Raw genomic sequence first — 19220 nt, forward strand, 5'->3', positions numbered from 1 at the left:
TTATTTATAAAAATGCATGGACATATTGAATTATTTTGATATCCTTCTTTCAATAAATATTTACTTAGGTGATTGTACCACATTCGTCCTGTTTGTTTCAATACATACAATGATCTTTGTAACTTTATTGAATATAGTTATCGATAACTTGATTTATATGTTTCATGTACCTTTAATCCTTCTAGGATTTTCATGTAAATTAATATCATTATCAAGAGATTCATATAAATATATTATGACTACATTCATACGATGGATATCCAAATTTTCATACACAATCAGGCCAATTAAAAATCTTAATGTGATTGCATCCACCACCAAAGAATATGTCTCCTCATAATCAATACCAGATCTTTTTGAAAAACCTTGTACAACTAATCTTGCTTTATATCTTGTCATCTCCTTATTTTCATTTCTTTTTCTCACAAATAACCATTTATATCCCACAGGTTTGACACCTTCTGGTATTTGGACTACTGATCCAAAAACTTGTCGTTTTGATAGTGAATTTAATTCTACCTCAATTACTTCTTTCTACAAAGACCAATCTTTTCTCCGTCGACATTGTTCAATAGATTTTTATTCAGAATCTTCATTTTTGGATATAATATCAAGAGCAACATTATATGCAAAAATGTTGTCAACAATTACATTAGTTCGGTTCCATCTTTTTCTTGTCATGACATAGTTTATTGAGATCTCATTATTATCCTTGGTTGTTTTATCTTCTTCGACATTTTTTTCAGAAGTCAAATTTTAGATTTCTTCTAGAACATCCACATCCCTAATCGAGTTACTGACTCCATTTATTTTTCGAGGATTTTTATATTTAGAACCTACTAATCTACCATGCTTCTGGCGTATTTCAAATTCATTAATGACAACATGTTGTGTAGGGATATCAATCTTTGATGGGACATTTGCAGCTGTTATATGTGATTTAGTTACTTTCTTTGTATCTACAAATGCATCTAGTAACTAATTTGCTATATTTTACAAATGAATTATTTTCTAAACTTCAAATTCGCATTGATCTGTATGAAGATCTATGACAATAATGATACATTCCATGTAATTTCTTTTTCCAACTTCTTAACTCCTCCTCCTAATGTTGAAAATTTATCTTATTAAAATGACAATCAGCAAATCTTGCAGTAAATACATCATCCGTCGAGAATTCAAAATATTTAATAATTAATGGGAAATCAAATCCAATATATATTCCTAGCCTCCTTTGAGGACCCATCTTAGTACGTTGTGGTGGAGCAATTAGAACATATACTACACATCCAAAAATTCTCGAATAAGAAATATTTGACTCATGGCCATATGCTAATTGTAATGGTGAGTACTTGTGATAAGCTGCTACTTAATACGCACAAGTGACACAACATGCAAAATAGCATGTCCTCATACAGATGTAGAGAGTTGAGCTCTCATAAGCAAGGGTCTAGCAATTAAATCAATTGCAAACATTTTATAAATGATTCTTCTAAACCATTTTACGTATGAACGTGAGCTGCATGATGTTCAACACTTATCCCAATAGACATACAATAATTATCAAATGTTTAGGATATAAATTCACCAGCATTATCAAGTCGAATATTCTTAATTGTATAATTAAGTTAAGAGCATAATTAAGAAGTTGTGCTCTTAACTTAATTATTTGAGCAAGTAATTTTGCAAATGTAAGATTTCGACTTGATAACAAGCACACGTGCGACATCTGATGGATGCGTCTATTAAGACCATAAAATACTTAAATGGTCCACTTAGTGGGTTAATGGGTCCACAAATATCACCATGAATCCATTTCAAAATTGTAGATGATTTGATTTCCACTTTAGCTGGTGATAGTTGAATTATTAATTTGCCTTGAGAGCAAACATCACATGATAATTCATTAGATTGAAGAATCTTCTGGTTCTTCAATGGATGTCCATTTGAATTTTCAATAATTCTTCTCATCATTATGGATCCTGGATGACCCAATCGATTATGCTAAATTGCAAATATGTCTGGATTCATGAACTTCAGGTTCATTGTTGCATATGTTTTCAGCATTGTCAGTTTGGAAAAATACTTTTTACAAGATTTCTCTTTGATTGACTAGAGAACAATACATTATCAATTGTGAATTTTGTTCCTCTAGGTAAAATATTATTTGTTTTTCCAAACCCTTCAATCAAGTTTGCAGAACCTGATATAATATTGACTTTTGCTTCCAACATTGTCAATTTGAAAAAATACTTTTTATTTGTAAGTATTGTGTATGTGGTTGCAATGTCTGTCAGACATAGATCTTATTTGTTCATTCCTGAATCACCCAATATATGAAAACGATTTATATTTCTTCAATTAAAGGAAATATTTACGATAAGTAAAACATATTTGTATATTAATAAAAACAAAATATGAAAATAGGTAAGAAAATAACAATATACTAGGATATTTTCAAATTCAAAAGAAACACTTGTTCCACCAATTATCTTGATTTTCTCTTTAAAAGTTTCAAAGAAATCTGCCACATCCAAATTAGTCATATTGAATGGATCGAATATATCATTATATTAATAGGCACAATTGGCTTCTACACTTTTTCCTTTTTTTTTCTCTAGAGAAGCTTGATATAGGTCAACTAAGCATTTCAATGTACGAAAAACACGTGAACAATGTCTGGTCATTCCACATCGGTAGCATATTTTTCATCACTTTTTTATTTCTATGAAGCTTTCCCTTTATGATCATTATTCCGTGTGGTTCTTTTGAAATTTGGATTATAAGAACGACCACCACAAAAACAATAATTGTTTCTTCCTCTTCTACAATCTCTACCTCGATCATGACCACGACCACAACTTCGTCCATGATTAAAATTTATAACATTTGCTTTAGGGAATGGTGTTTTTCCGGTTGGTCGGGATTCGTGATTTTTCATCAACAACTCGTTATTTTGTTCGGTAACAAAAAGACATGAGATGAGTTCATGATATTTAATTTTATAAAACATTTCTCTCAATATTGTTGTTGTAGGAGCATATTCGAGTTATGAAAAGTAGAAAATGTCTTTTCCAATATGTCCATATCAATAATTTTTTCTCCACATAACAATAGTTTTGAACTAATTCTAAATAATTCACATTTGTAATCACTTATTGATTTAAAATCGTGTAGCCTCAAATGTATCTTATCATAACGAGCTTAAGGAAGATGAACTAATTTTAAATTATCATACCTTTTTTTTCAATTTATTCCACAATATATGAGGATCTTTTACAGTTAAATATTCTGATTTTAAATCCTCATGAATGTGATGACGAAAGAAAACCATGGTTTTTGCTTTCTTTTGATTGGTCGTTACATTTCTTTCTTTAATTGTATTTCCAAGATTCATTGCGTCTAGACACATTTCAGCATCAAGAACTCATGACAAGTAATTGCTATCGTTAATGTGAAGAGTTATAAATTCTAGTTTTGTAAGACTTGACATGGTAATACTATCATAATATATTATAATTATATTAGAAATTTAATATATATTAAATATGCAAAATAATATTTATTTTATTAATTATAACGAGCAGGGAAAAACCAACATACCGTTAGGATCTACCTTTGACGAAAGAGGCAATCGGAGCTCCTATTAATAACATGTTGTGAAAACGAAGCATAACCGGAATATGGAAACTGAAAATATTTAATATTAAAATAATAAAATAATAAAACAATAAAATATAATATAAATAACAAAATCAGAAAAATCTCACAGATTTCCACTTTCTCCAATTTATTTGGAATTGTCTCTAATTTTGGTGTGTCTTACAACTCCACAAAAAGCCACTATTTATATGCAATTTGGCAAGCATGAGGCGGGTTACATGGCCACTAAGACTTCATGTTTACTTGACACACGACATGAGTATTAGACGATAAATTGGTTAACATGTGGCTATGACTACTAAGCACATTAATGGGCATCTAATCATATTAATAATATTAATAATTATTATTATTATTTCTTTTAGTTTTTGGTAGAGAGGTAAAAAATTGAAAAGGGCAGATAGATCCTAATAAGGCATCTGTGACATTTCATCTACTAAGAAGTCCTTAAAAACAATTTCCTTTTTTAAAAAAAAAAAAAAGAAGAAGAAATGGACACATTATCCAATTTGAAAACTCAAATAGCCAATTTTTATCAATTTCCCCATCTATAGCTTTAGCCTCACCAAACTGAGTTTCCCACCGAGTTAGCCTCCAAAACTCAAACTAACCACTTAGCTTGAAAGTTGAAGAGTTAAAAGTATGAACGTTGATTTCAATTTTATTGATATATCGAAGAATATGTTGATAAAATATCTAGATTGAGGAGTATTTTTATAAGTCATGAAATTAATAACTTTTATTTAGATTAATGATTAAATAGTTTCTACTCATTGATTAAGTTATGAATATTATTGTTATTGGTTTTTCAATCCGTATTCATCTAAATAATTTTAAAATGTTTTCATTATTTGTAAAAGACGTAAAAGATGTTGAAGATAAGCATAAATATTTATTATTGATATTGAACCATTCAACTTATGAACCTATTTACATCTCTATGTGTATTTTCATCCTTAATTGAAACGACTCTATCTTTTGTTTCGTTTAACCGAGTGGTAAACAAGCTGTCACAGGATATCGTATTGAAATGCAGAGAGATAATTGTGAGAAATAGTTTAAGGGAGAGGGAGGCGAGCAAGACAGCACCATGAAGAAGAAAGCTAGGATATAATTTTTTTTCTTTGTTCGATTAACTATGTTTTAGCTATGAAAATGTTAGGTTAACAATAAAACCAAAAAGTTGAATTGAGTTGGTAGTAATTATATGTTAGCAATAAAACTAATAAAAACGAGAGAAGTTTGACACAAATAACCAAGTAGAAAATATGAGTATTTTGGTAAAAAAAACATGTGAATTGATGCAAATAACGATAATAAACCTCTTTAACTATTAATGAAAAACTGTAGATTCATCTTTTCAACCACCCAACCCAACCTAACTTTCTCAAATTACCCTTGTTGTCAAACACCCTTTTTTATCCTTATAATTAACACTTTTTAGTCCATCTCCTCTGATTATAGGTTGATGGGACAATTTTATTTTAATTCCATGGCTAAGTAATATAGTTTCATGTGCTGAATGTGCATCTCATAAGCATCTTTAAAATATAACAGCTTTTTATCATTTTTTCTCTTTTTTTTTTTAATAAAATCAACTCTGAACTTTCTCACCAAACTAATCATTTTTTCTCATCAATTCACTGTCCCCTACTTCATCCTATTTAACAATTTAAACTCTCATTACTATTAATAAAACAAAGTCCTGCAACAGAAATAAATTTAACATACACACTAACTGCTGAATTAACTGTCTCAAAATTTGTAAAAAGAAATAACTGTTCTAAGCCAATTTGTTCTTAAAAAATTTACCTATTAGTATCAGACAAGTTTGATAATTTACTGAATGCATAATATTGAATGTATAAGAGAATAAAACTCAAACTCTTTTTTACTTAACGCTCACAACGAGAATTGTGACAATTAAATTTAAATCGTAATTTGAAATCCCAAAATTAAATACAAAGTATGATTTCAAATTAAATACAAAGTATTTGTGGAAATATTTTTAAATGTCTATTGATAGCTGTCTATTAGAATGTAAACAGCTGCCTATTAGAATGTATCTGGCCCAAGGCTTCTGAAAGTATGAATAGTAAACAGCTGCCTATTAGAATGTATCTGGCCCGAGGCTTTTGAAAGTATGAATAGGAAAGTATAGAGTTATGAACTCCACTATTTGTTTGACACAATGGGTTAATAAATCCCACTACCAGAAAACATCAAATTTATATCTCATCAAGTCATTTTTACACCATGTGAAAGTTCACAACTCTCAAGACTTAATCACTTCTTAACCTTCACTATTCAACTTCTTACCCCAAGCAAACTCTTAATGTCTAAGAATGATATTTAGTTATTTATAAACATTTTAGTTTACTTTGCTATATTTGAAAATAACCCTACTGATTTTTAGCCGTAAAAACTTCAATTGAATTCTGAAAGTGTTTATGAAACTGAATTCTAAAAGTATTTATAAAAGGTAACAAATCAAATAAACTCAAAAGTAGTAATTTAAGAAACCATAAGTTAAAATGGCAGCAATCTCAACCTCGATTGTTCAATTTGCTATAAGAAAAAGAAAAAAAAAAGGGTCAGAGAAAATAGGTAAGGCGCTAAAAATAGCAGTTCCTAAAATGCTCAAGCTTGAAGTACAAGTAATTAATTAGTCCCTCTAAAAGTTGGAAGCTTAAAACAAAAGGCCACTTTAATTAAAAACACCATTCGAATTAAATTTTTTTTTTCAAATACTAGAAAGCGAGGAATAATTCAAAACTTCATCGCATTCATCAACGGTAACAACAGAAAAACAAGTGATATGTTGAACTCAAGTTGTGTACAACCAGATGATATATATGGGTAGAAAAACCTGGATGTTTCTTTCAAATGGAAAAAAGAAGAAAAGAAGGAAAAAAAAAAAGCAGACCAACAATTAGTTACTATAGTAAAAACCTGGCCTGAAGGCTTCAGGGAGTTCCTGTAAATCAGATATCCCATCTTGAAGCAACGACATGCTCCAATCTCAAGAGAGAATTCGACTCACTTCGAAGTATCTGTTCAAAAGCAGAATAATAGGAAGGTATGCACAAAGCTTACTCTGTGAGCGGAAAATAATGAAATTCACTTAAAAGGAGGGAGAGTAATTGTTGTACATGATTAAACAGCAAATTACAATTTTTAGAGTAGTCTCATCAAACCTATCTCCCTAGCTCCTTGAGAAGTTCCTTGTGATCTAGACTCTAGAGACATCTAGAATAACATATGATATCAAAAAAAAAAAATAACAAAAAAAAAAAAAGGAGAAAAACATCAAGTAGCCCTCACCCTCAGGTTAAATTATACTCTCCTCTGTTGTAAAATTCACAGAAGCTGCCCTTGGACGTACTAAATATGATATCAACCCCATAAGAAAATATGAAATAAAACATGTAGAGTCCCTAAAACAATGAAATTTTTAGAATTCTTTTATTAATGTATTTCACCAAATGGGCAACTTCATAAATACCCAGAAACTGGACTATCGATAAGAAATGCAAACATATTCTATTGCACACTTGCTACGTAAAACCCCACCCAACTAATCCAGCCCCCTTCAGCAAAATCCTTCCACTCGAGAAATGCCATCAACACCCTCCAGAGGAAATGGAAAATTCAATGCAAATTAAGCAATATTTAATCAGAAAAAGCTTCTTGCCAAGTGCAAGTCAATTTTCCTCCAGCTGCTTTGAGCAATTGAACATGAAAAAATGGTAAAAAAAAGCGTCAGATATCATCTTCACTGCTATAGATTTCCAAAATACTGCCTCAGGTGTTATCATCTATTGGAGAACAGAAAATCAGTCACAAGGGGTGTCTCATGATGTGAAATACCTATCAAACTCGTTCATCTAAATGCTTGAAGGAATCAAAGAAGTCCAATCTAACGGAATTGCTAACCGTATCCACCTTCAGATGCTTGGACATTCTTAATACTTAGTCTCTCAACTTCAAGACTCAAAAAAAAAGCCTCAGAACTTTACTTTACCGGATCATCAAGTGAAACTGAAGCATCTATTCTAGACGTTGCACCCTTTTCCATTTCTGGTTTTTCTTTCTTATTATTATCTTCAAGTCGAAGGGATTGAGCAAACTGATCAGAGATTGGGCTAATGGAGCCATCACCAAGTGAATTTAGAGAATTTGCAGTTGCAAATAGCTGCTGTCTTGTTTTCCGTTCTTTCAAAATCCTCTCCCGCTCATCATAGAAATCAAAATCATCTATAATAGATGTTCGAGGATCATGGTCCTTGAAAATTTTCAACATCTCAATACCTTGTTTCAGTGGCACCTGTCAATGTATGACATTAAGAAATAATATCAAGAAGTATGAAAGGAAGAACAAAACTTACTACATATATGATAATGCAAAGTGTTCATTAACTAAATACCCCAAGCGAAAATACAAATTCAGGGTAAAGGTAATACAAGGCTCTACAGCAGCGATAATGCATCACAGTTAGATAGCAGGTCAAAAACTTTTTTTCTCCCATGGACAAAATATGTATGGTAACTTCAATTTCTATTCTGTTCCATCTCTAAAGTTGCAAAACTAACTCCTCAGAAATTCAAACTCATTGTAACTTTTTAAAAATAGAAGGGCCATGGAACCAAGCCTACAAACGGGAGCCTTATTTAACAAAGGGATTACCCAGAAAATAGTTATAAAAAGACCATCTGTCTAAGGAGAAACATAAAAACTGGTGAGAGATCAAATCTCACGAGGACCCCACTTACATCTAGTCCTTTTCTTTTTGTGTACAAGTAGGGAAACTTGACTGGGTACGTCAATGAAAAATAAAAATATTATATTAAACCTAAGATAAACTTGATTTGCTGGGCAAAATAAGAAGAAGAAGAAGAAAGAACATAAGCCTCCATGGCATGAGTTTTTGAAGCTTCTTGTCAAATATAACTCCATTCTGTTTTAACATAGCAATAACCTAGAACAGGTTCTACCTCAAAACAAACTGTGTGCATTTGTACTTCATGCACATAGATGAGGATGCAATTATTAAAGATTGTCGATATAAAATGATACCTCCTGAGAATCCCTGCTGTGCGTAACAGGTTTGTTGTCATTATTTTCAAGTAAAACATGCCGAAATCTAATATTAGGAACATCTTTGATGATATGCCACTTAACAGGAAATTGTCCACTCCACCTATCCTGCTGCCAGTAATCTGCATTTTTCTCGAAGTCAACAGGTCCGACCATTTCAGCTACACCACAAAATTGACCGCTAGCATTAACCTGCACGATAACACAACAGAATTGCTCATACAGCATAATCCACTAAGAACCATAAACAATAACCAATAACTGAAAGTATGCATCCTCAAGTAGAAAGACTGTTGATGTTATCTAATGTGGCTACAAGATGTTAAAAAAGCCAGCACTAGAATACAAATTGAATACTGTGAATAATTTCCAGAACTTACAGAGAAAAAGAGAAGAACTGGACAATTTCCTTGCATCTCTTTTGCCTCACGGTAAGCAGCATCCAGTTTCTTGTTACCATGTGGAGTACTAGCCCAAACTTTGTATTTGATACTTCTATGAACATTATCTTCACTAAATGATTTAATAATGAAGAACTTGGCAGTCTCATAATCTGTAGCAAAATTTGGCCTATTGTAGGAGTCTGGACTAATTAATGAAGTTGATAAATCATTTTTGCTTGCACCAGATGCAGCACTTTGTTCGCCTTTTCCCTTGGCCTTTAAAGCTCTTGGCCCCCGATTACGGTCACTAAAGATGCCATGTGGATCATTAAAGAGTGAAATTGAGTCTCGATCCCTGTCTCTTCCTCTGTCCTTCTCAAGGGTAAGACGGCTTCGGTCATTTACAACAGGATAAGAAATGGATGCACTGCCAAAGTTAGAACCCTGATAAGAACTATTTAACGGGTACCGAGCATCAAAGGCATTTGAAACCAACCCAAATCCATGCATAGGTCTCTGTTGTAGAGAAACCTAAAATAAAGACAAAGTTAACAATGAGAAAAATATAAAAATCCATAATTAGAACCAAAAAAAAAAGCTTTTCCAATAGGACAAGAATGAACAAGTACAACATGAATATAGGTTTTTCATAGCAGATGCAAAACATAGTTCTTAAAGCTGTGTAGTGCTTGTATAATTTCACTCAACTACAGAAATGATATCGCAATGGAAGGGGTAGGAAATGGAAAAAAAATAGTGCTAACAGACTAGCTCAAGTTAGATATTATCAAAGAGTTCATCCTCCATCTGCCTTTTCTTGGAAGGGCCGGTTCTTGGGTCTTGTTCGAACGTGTGCAATTATGTGGATTTCTTGAGGGAGAGGGAGTAATAGAGTATTTAGGGGGCTAACAAGGGATTCTAGATATGTTAGATCACTAGTTAGATATCTTGTCAACCCTTGAGTTTCGGTCTCAAAAACTTTTTTTAACTCCATAGGTTGTATCTTCCACAGTTAGAGCCCCTTGGTGGACTTCCTTTTGTGGACTTGTTTTTTTTTCATGCATTTGTATTCTAGCTCATTAACAACAAATCTTCTTTTGACTTAACTAAAACAGAAACTAGGTAACTAATTCCTATGTTTTAAAAGGTTGTCGAGTCTTATGAGTTATGCCCTCATGCTAACCACAAGGCTTGATTCATAAGAGGTCAGGCTTACTCCATTATAACTCTAAGCATAGTGAAGCTTCAAGTCCTTACACCTCATATTGTTACTTTTTTCCCACGTAAGAAACTGAACTTGAGAACTACAAAGGCAAACAACATTCAAACTCAACAGGAAAAGGGAGCCCAAGAACAAACTACATAAAAGTACTCCAATCCAGGAAAATCAAAGCAATACCATAATGACTAAAAAGCCTGGTATTATTACGCTCAAGCCAAATCTCCCCCGCGATAGTGAAGAAGTAGATCAACAGAGCACATCCTCCATCATGGCAAAGCGGCCTCTATTCCAAAAAGAACAAAGCCTCAAAAATTTCATTGACAATCCCACAACATATGTTGAAGAGGATCTTCAGCCTGACTCTTAAAGAGCATGCACCATTGCAAGGACAAAACCAAGGAAGAGTGATGTGACGTCAGACATGGTCCAAAGTGTTGACTATTGAATCTCCCATGAAAATTCTGCCACAAAATGATTTCCTTCCTCAGAACTTTAACCTTCCAAAGAGAGGAGAAAGCAGAGGCGGGATGTGGCAAGGAAGAGACAGACAATTAATGGAAAAAGAGCTACAGGAGAATCCCCTTTAGGCACAAGACCAAAATATTATATCCCTTCGCTCAAAAGACACTTGCTGATCAAATGAGAATAGGAAGGTCCACCACCACTAGCATTTTTTGTTAGAAAGAGGACAATAGAATCCTATAGACAACAAAGAAGGACAAGGATCAAAGGTCAGTATTACAAAAGCCACATAATGTAACTTTTAACTTGAAATGTGATATAGTCTAGGGAAAACTCTCCTCAAGGGCTTATCTCCCACCCAACCATTCTTCTAGAAGGAGATGCTCAAACTATGCCCAACATAACATTTTAAAAGGAGAATGAAGAAACAAGATGCAGAGCTTTTCAGAGGTGAAGGTGATTACCAAGCCGAATGATGGCCCCACTAGCAACACACTTAAAAGGGTGAGAGTCGCACCACAGGATTTATAATCAGCTCTCCACTCACCCCTCATCAATCCCCTCCCAAAGGAAATTTTTAATTGCTCTCTCAAGATTCTCCCTAACCAAGGTGGGAATACTAAAAAAGATATGAAATAACCATGAATGTTGTTGAGAACTGATTGGATAATTTGAATCCTCCACCATTATAGAGAGAGAGAGAGAGAGAGAGAGAGAGAGGCAGCAGGAAGAAAGGGGAAAACCTTGATAAAGAAAAGGGAAATGATAAACCTTACATCCAACTAAAAATGCCCAAAAACTTAATTTACAAGTGCAGCAATTTAGGCCCAAAAAGTAACAATAATCCCTACCAATCTTATGGCAAGAGAAAACTTCCAAAAATGACGAGAAACCATTAAGGTTCACAAACAAGCTCTCTTTCTTAGAACAGAAAAAGAGATAGATCATAGATAAACTTCATATCCACCTTAAATCCCTCAATCACCCCCTTCTCCACTCCTCATGACACAAGTCTACTCAAAACATCCACCACCAGATAAAGAGAAAGGGAAAAAGGAGGTCTCTTCCCTAAGAACCCAAGAAGCGAGAAATCTTCCCTCTAGGCTTCTACCTCATATGATGACTAGAAGAACTACAACTTTTGAAAAAATATTCATAAAACTCCCCACAAAAGAGCTACAACAAACCTATACAAGGGTCAAAACAAGAGCTCTAGTTAGATCTTACAAGCATTATCTCACTCCAAATTATCAACGACAAAGAACATGGGGAAATACCTAAAGGGAAAAAAATGACAAGCCATTATGTTCAATTTTTTTAAAAGAAAAAGAAAAGAAACAGAACTTTTGATTTATACAATGAAATGAGAGGAATGCTCAAAAATACAAAAATCCAAGTTTATAAGAAATCAATATATAAAACAATTGTAGCTGAAAGTGAGTACAAGAAATAAGATGAAAAGCCTGAATCTAAAAAGCACCAAAAAATTGGAGAAAGAGCACCAAAAATAAGCCATAAGAAGCCAAACCAGAATGAGCAAACAAAGTGAAATATCAACCAAAAAACTAAAAAAAACGATCTCCCTACAGCAAGCTAAAAAACTCTAAAAATGACACCAGGAAAAGAATGAATAAAAAAGATAAGCTGAGAAACCACCACATAGCAAAATGAAGAACCAAAAAACAAAATACCAAATCAATTGGAACTTTAAAGTTTAAGGTTCCCTGAGAGCCAAATAAAACAGCCACAGAAACCCCATGAAGATGCTATCAATTATCATCAAAGAAGATGTAAAATTCTCGTTCATGTAAGAATAAATATTCTAAATGTATTGTATTATGTTTCAACCAAATGGTAACAAGAACCATCAATGATTTTGTTGAAGAAAAAGTACCCAGAAAAATAAAGAAGGCACCACATATACCAAAAACCAATTTAAAAGTAGCAATTAAAACTAAAACAGCCACAGAAATCCCACGAGGTTGCTTTCAATTATCATCAAAGAAGATGTAAGATTTTCGTTCATGTAAGAATAAATATTCTAAATGTATTGTATTATGTTTCAACCAAATGGTAATAAGAACCATAAATGGTTTCCTTGAAGAAAAAGTACCCAGAAAAATAATGAAGGAACCACATATACCCGACACCAATTTAAAAGTAGCAAATAAAACTTAAAAAAAGCCCAAAATCATCTTCATGTCTACATAATAATGTTTAGAAACAAGATTATTGTGAAATGAATGCATAGCAGCTAATAAATCCCTAGCTTATTGACGTGTGTGAAATTCACACTAAATTAAAGCAATCCGAACTTACTTAAATAGATTTGTTGGATAGGTCAGGCCATACAACTATGTCCTTGAGCTCTATGAAATTAATGCAAAATTATCACAATAATTTTCCCAAAACAAGGATAAATTAGCTCTCAACAGTCACCTAACAGAGGATCAAATATAAATACCACCTAACATTTCAAATCCTTACCAAATGGCCCCAATTTATTTACTCGATTCTGCAACATTTGAAGTTGATATACTAGTAAAATACTCACAAGTCACACACACACCTTAACCGAATGCCATAAAATACTTAAATTCATAAAATCAAATGATTATATGATTAGCCCTCTTGCTTACGCAACCCTTGACCAATCCATAAAAACTAATTACTCAAGCTTAGAATATTTGGAGTAAAGAAACTAGTTTTGCCGACATGTCAATATTTGGAGTAAAGAAACTAGTTTTGCCGACATGTCAATCATACTAATTTTCCTTTATTTCTTCTCTCTTTTGAATGAGATTGAGTACTTTCAGGAAGCAAGCAAAGTGAAACACATCAGATGAATCAAACGCATTTGATATCATTAGCAGAGCTCTTCATTGATTTTATTTCTTTTATAACTCTAAGGAAAATTATTCAGTCCTCTATACTACGAAATTCTGTATTTAATTAAGAGTTGAGGTCAATGAAGGTACGAGTTGGTTGAATACCAAAAAAAATAGATAAATTTGCATCAAGAAATAACCACATGATTTACATTTTACATCACAAAAGCAAAATAAAAACAACATAAAGAAAAACAATGATGTTCTCCGAAAGTACAAATATTCAGTAGCGATCTATTCAATCATCAAGGGTAAAATCTAGATTGGCGCTTAATTTTTTGTTCAAATTAATATAATATTTTCTTCCGCATCAACATTTTTAAGGAAATAATATGATATTGCTTATTAGTAAGGGGCGTTTGACCCAAGGAGTTGGGGGAGTAGGAGTTGGAAGGAGTAGATTTGTTCGGCCAAGGAAGTTATGGGTCCCACAACAAAAAACTTCAATTTTATGCTTCATTAACTTCTGACACGGAACCTTAAGAGTTCATAACTCCCAAAACTTTACGACTCCACTCTTAACCCCAAACGCTTCCTAAATATTTAAATGACAATAAGATTGGGATGCAATGTGATATGAAACAGCCATGTAGGCCAATACAAACAATACCAAACAGGGATTTTTTATTGTAGACACATCTATAATAAGCTTTTTAAACTATCACCATCTATAATAAACAAAACTAACCTGCCCAACATTCTGATCATTTGAGCCAAGCACTCCCATTGGCTGTGGATAAGCAGCTGCCGGAGAAGCTAAAGATCCTGATCCCAGATTCCCACCACCAAAGGACCCAAAATTTAGCAAGAAACCTGTTCCCGGCCCATAGAGCATGTTGTCAAATGTACTACTCTCAGGTGATATCATCTCTGTTGGTGAAACGGGAACTGCCGAAGAACCATGAGGTAAACCAGGTGCAGCTTGTTGTGGGTAGTATGATGGGGAGAATGGGACTTGTTGAGGAGAATATAGCTGTCCATCTAACATAACAGAAGGCATAGGAGTAGCAACGGGTGAATATTGTCCATATGCCATATCGGGATTGAAGCCATAACCAGAATGAAAGACAATAGATGGGTTGTCATTGTACATAACCTGAACCATGGACAAATAAAAAAATGAATTAGTTATATATATCTTATTATTATATGGATATAAGAACAGCATGTTTTCCAAAGTAAACTTACTGGTGACACAACAGGAAAACTATCAGCATTTACATATTGTGAATAAGCATCCCAAGCACCAGTACTACTTCCACCATATCCTGGAGTCAACACAAAGACATGTCATGTTGGAAAATAATTTGCAAGTAATAAGAAAAGGAACATTGTAACAATCTGTGACAACTTATATATAATACATTAGTAACCAGTATATGAATCGATCAAAATGTGATCACGAGAAGGACAACATTCATTGTCCGCTATATGTCAGGTAGGAATGTCTTCAACTCGATCAACAATCCCCTATGAAGCACAAAAGCAATGTGCTAATAGCCAGGATCCCCTATAGGAGTTGATATTATGAATAAACAGTATTACAAAAGGTGTTCAGAATCAACCCAAACGACAAATCACCTCTTTCTCATATTGGTCTCCTAAGAAGCATGGACACGGACACAGATACGATAGGACACAGTGATACGCCAATTTCTAAAACAGTAGGATGCAAATACATTGGGGGATAAACTATTTTTAAAAAAAAAATTGAATATATGTACATTTAAGATAAAATACTCAACTAACCCCACTAAAAATGCATAAAATGTCGACTGTCAATTTAATTAATCAAGGTCATCCTAACATTTAACAAATAATAATAAAAAATATATATGAGTTTCAACTTTGAAGATAGAGATAAAAAAAAAGGATTGATGTAAACTGTAGTAGGCAGTTGGAAGAAGCTAAAAAACATTATTGTAAAAACCAGCTGGCAACTTGGGCAGAAACTTCTGCCCCAATGAGAAGAACTGGAGAGGCATCGTTAGTGCTGCAGCTACTTGGAAGTGGAAGACAAGGTAGGGGATAATTATTTATATATTTTAAAAAGGAAGTTAATGGGCTTTAAATTTGGGTCCAAATTTTAAACAATTTTGTTTACTTTTTTCAGTGTGTCCGTGAAGTGTCCACTGTGTGTCCCAGCATGTCTGAAATTCAAAAATAAAAAAATAAAAAAATAGGACACGCAAATTGGCATATCAGACATGTGCCCACCACATGTCCGGACGAATCTGCATCCGACATTGATACCACCTCTAATATGAAGTGTCCATGCTTCTTAGTTGGTCTCCCTCCCAGAAGAAACTGGAAGTTGGAGGAGGGTTTTCAACACCTGAGCTTGAAAGGGTTGTGTGCAGGCTGAAAACACCAAAACATTTTGATCTTTCCAGCAAAGTCTGGCCGCAAATATCAAAGAAAGATCACAGGTCCTCGAGAGGTGACCTAGAGGGCTTAAGATGTTCTGAGATGCTCTCGAGGATATCAGCTTCAAGGCTCTAGATAGAAAACTTTATAATTTAAAATCCTTATTGTCTGCCAAACTCAAAGCTAGCTTTTGGGTGGGTAATAAACCCTACTTGGAATTGGAGTGGTAGGCAATGAAATAATGCTTGGCATGGAGCAGAATATATATACACAATAATAAGTTGAAACTTGAAAGCAAGGATTTCTTTGAGGAAAACCCATAGATGGTTGCTCCTTGTAAAGGGGAAGGTACTATATATTCCAGGACGGTGACATGGATATGAATAACAATTAACACGAGAGGAAGGAATGAATACTCAATTGCTAAGGCAAGGTTTACAGTTGAAAATGGTTGAAATTCAATTCTAAGTGGACTAATGAACGGGTATTATCTTATGCCATTTAACATTCCCAGGAATGTAGATAATTCCAAATAACAAAGGTGAATTTCTTAGGATATTCCCTCAACTCAAGTACATATTATATCTATACTAGAGAGGCTACTATGCTTTTATGGTCTCTTTTCCTAGGACAATTGAATACCTTCAACAAAGTCCTAGCAATGCAACCTAGTTGTGCAACCTTCGACTAGTTGGAGTCCTATGGGCAAGCTAGGGAGAAAAGGAGGAGAATATCGAAGCTTTTTATGCCTATTTTAAGATAATGTAAAAACTTGTTCAAAGTTGATGACTCAACAACTTTCACACCTAGATGACTAAACCCTGTATACTTGATCCATATTAATTTTGGACACACCGTTTGAGAGTGAGAAAAGAACAAAACGAAAATAAATTAATCAATAAACATTCAGCCATGTTTTGAAAATTGGAATGGCAAAGAAAAGAACATTTAAGGATAGATAAGTCTTTTTCATGACCTCTCTGATTTTTTTTCTCTCCTCTTGAACCCCTCCCTCTATTAAGAATGATTAGAATCATAATACAAGATGTCCCAATTATAAACAACTAACAGCAGCAAGGATTGGAAAACTAACCACCATATTGAATATTTGGTTCATGCGAAGTATATACATTCACAGGATGAACATTGCTAATACTTGTTCCTGCATCCATAGATACTTTCTGCTCCATGGTATCCCTTGACGGTCCAATAATTATTGCATTTGGAGAAGGATTTGCTGGAGCAATCCTTCCACCTTTAGGTGAGAGTTGCTGATAATGCATCGTTAAAAAAAAATGCCAGAAGTATACATCAGTTGTCAAATCCAATAAACATGCAAAAGCAAATACAAGGAAAAACATTCTAGAGGAAGTAAGCAGTATTACCGGCTCTTTCAGGTTATCTGGCCTAAGAGATCTTTCTCCTGCATAAATAATTGATTGTTCAGTGCCCCTATAGAGGACAAAAGTACTTAGAAAATGCCTATTTGTAGTAGCAAAAATAAAACAAGATTTAGTCTTTCTCACAAAATAGTTCCCAGTAAGCCCATACACACACTTGGCTTACATTTCTGCACATAAATTAAAACCAAGAAGCAGAAACTGCATTACTCTGTACTTTGACCAATTGAATCTTATGGAATAATAATGAAGGTACTTTCTAAATCGTAGACAGATCTATGATGATTGACTATCAACCCACCGGAAAAGGCACTCCATTACAACGGTCAACAGTTCCACTGTCAAGTGTCAACTCAAAGACAGGAAGAAAAAAAGTAGAAGAAAACAAAAGTACAATGGCTTAGCTCCCTGTCGGTGCCTTTCTTTGGCAGAAAGCATCGACGGTACAACAAACAAAAACCCTAGTAGAAAAAAAAACACATAAACAGGTAAATCAAAATCTTCTTCAGTAAACAATTTGGCAACACAGCACATTCATTCTCAATTCACGAACCCAAAAATGCACAAATCAATCGTTCTCGGAAGCACCCATGTTCAGTTTCGCCAAAAAAAAAAAAAAAAAAACAAGATCTCACCAATCCAGAAGTTGACATAGCACAATTCCAGAAAACAATAGGCGGTTTTAACGAGGAACAAAATTGAAAAGCAGAAAAGAAAAAAGAAATGAATAAGTGGTGAAACAAGATGTAAAGAACATACCAATAGGAACGATTCGATCCTGGTCGTCGTCGGGACGTTCCATAAGAACAGAGATCCAGGAAGGGAAGTAAGGTAGAAAATCAGGAAGGGAAGCAGATTGAGATGGAAAACTGGAGGTGGAAGAAGGGGGGAGGAAAATCAAACGGGAAAATTTGAGAGGGATTTTGGGATTTGAATGGAAGAGAATAAAAAGGGTTTTAGGTTTTACGAGCCAATGATTTTTACCAAATAAAAAAGAAAAGAAAAGAAAAGAAAGGAAAAGAAAAAATTGAATCGGAAAAATTTGGCTGTCTATGGCGGTTTGTTTGCTTTGTGCTTAGAAACGTATGCTGGCGGAGGCCCAAAAGTAATCCCCATGCCGAAGACCTTGCTCTTGCTCTTGCTCTTGCTCTTGCTCTTTAAACATTTATTTTCTTTTTTAAAAAATAAACAATAAGTCATACATAAAAATAAATAAAATAAAATAAAATAAACATAATTCATATTCTCCTCAACATTATTTGAGTAGCTAAAACTTTGGGAAGAAGAAGAGAATGTTTGAGCCTTTTATGCCTATCTTCTTAAGAAAAATGCATGATTCAATTTTGTTATAAAAGACACTAAATTAAACTAATAGAATAGTTTATAGATCTCTAAGTCTGAGAAATTAAGTCAAAAAGAAAAAAAAAATATTTAAAAATCAATTAAAATATTTTAAAAATATGTATATAGCCACTAATATAATATATTTTGTAAATATTTTAACAATTTTATCATCATAAAATTAACAATTTTTTAAAATAAAAGATTGAGAAAGAAAAAAGAAGTTACCAACTAAAGTCGGGAGAAAACTTTAGTTAAATGAGTTTGATTTGATCTGGACAAAAAATCAAAACTAAAACCAAATAATTATTCTTAATTTAATGAGCCTTTAATGAGAGCATAATGAAAAGAAACAAGAGATTTTTTTTTCAAAACTATGTTGTCATTCAAAATTTC

General features: G+C 33.4%; 1 protein-coding gene across 2 annotated transcripts; it reads right to left on the reverse strand.

Annotated features, from left to right (window-relative positions):
* Window positions 1-6763: 6763 nt before the first annotated feature.
* On the reverse strand, window positions 6764-18619 carry LOC103487191 (YTH domain-containing protein ECT4). Of its 2 annotated transcripts, none has more exons than XM_008445420.3 (8): window positions 18243-18619; window positions 17469-17506; window positions 17177-17354; window positions 14905-14984; window positions 14405-14812; window positions 9142-9675; window positions 8741-8953; window positions 6764-7990 (listed from the first exon to the last, which is right to left on the reverse strand). In XM_008445420.3, exons 1-8 carry the CDS (start codon window positions 18283-18285, stop codon window positions 7679-7681), a joined length of 1806 nt encoding a protein of 601 aa, XP_008443642.1. In that variant the 5' UTR covers window positions 18286-18619; the 3' UTR covers window positions 6764-7678. The 2 variants fall into 2 exon arrangements, with proteins under 2 accessions (XP_008443642.1, XP_008443643.1); XM_008445421.3 differs by having other exon boundaries at window positions 17469-17535.
* Window positions 18620-19220: the final 601 nt, after the last annotated feature.

The sequence above is a fragment of the Cucumis melo genome, chromosome 2, assembly GCF_025177605.1.
Source record: "Cucumis melo cultivar AY chromosome 2, USDA_Cmelo_AY_1.0, whole genome shotgun sequence".
In the NCBI taxonomy this organism is placed as follows: domain Eukaryota; kingdom Viridiplantae; phylum Streptophyta; class Magnoliopsida; order Cucurbitales; family Cucurbitaceae; genus Cucumis; species Cucumis melo.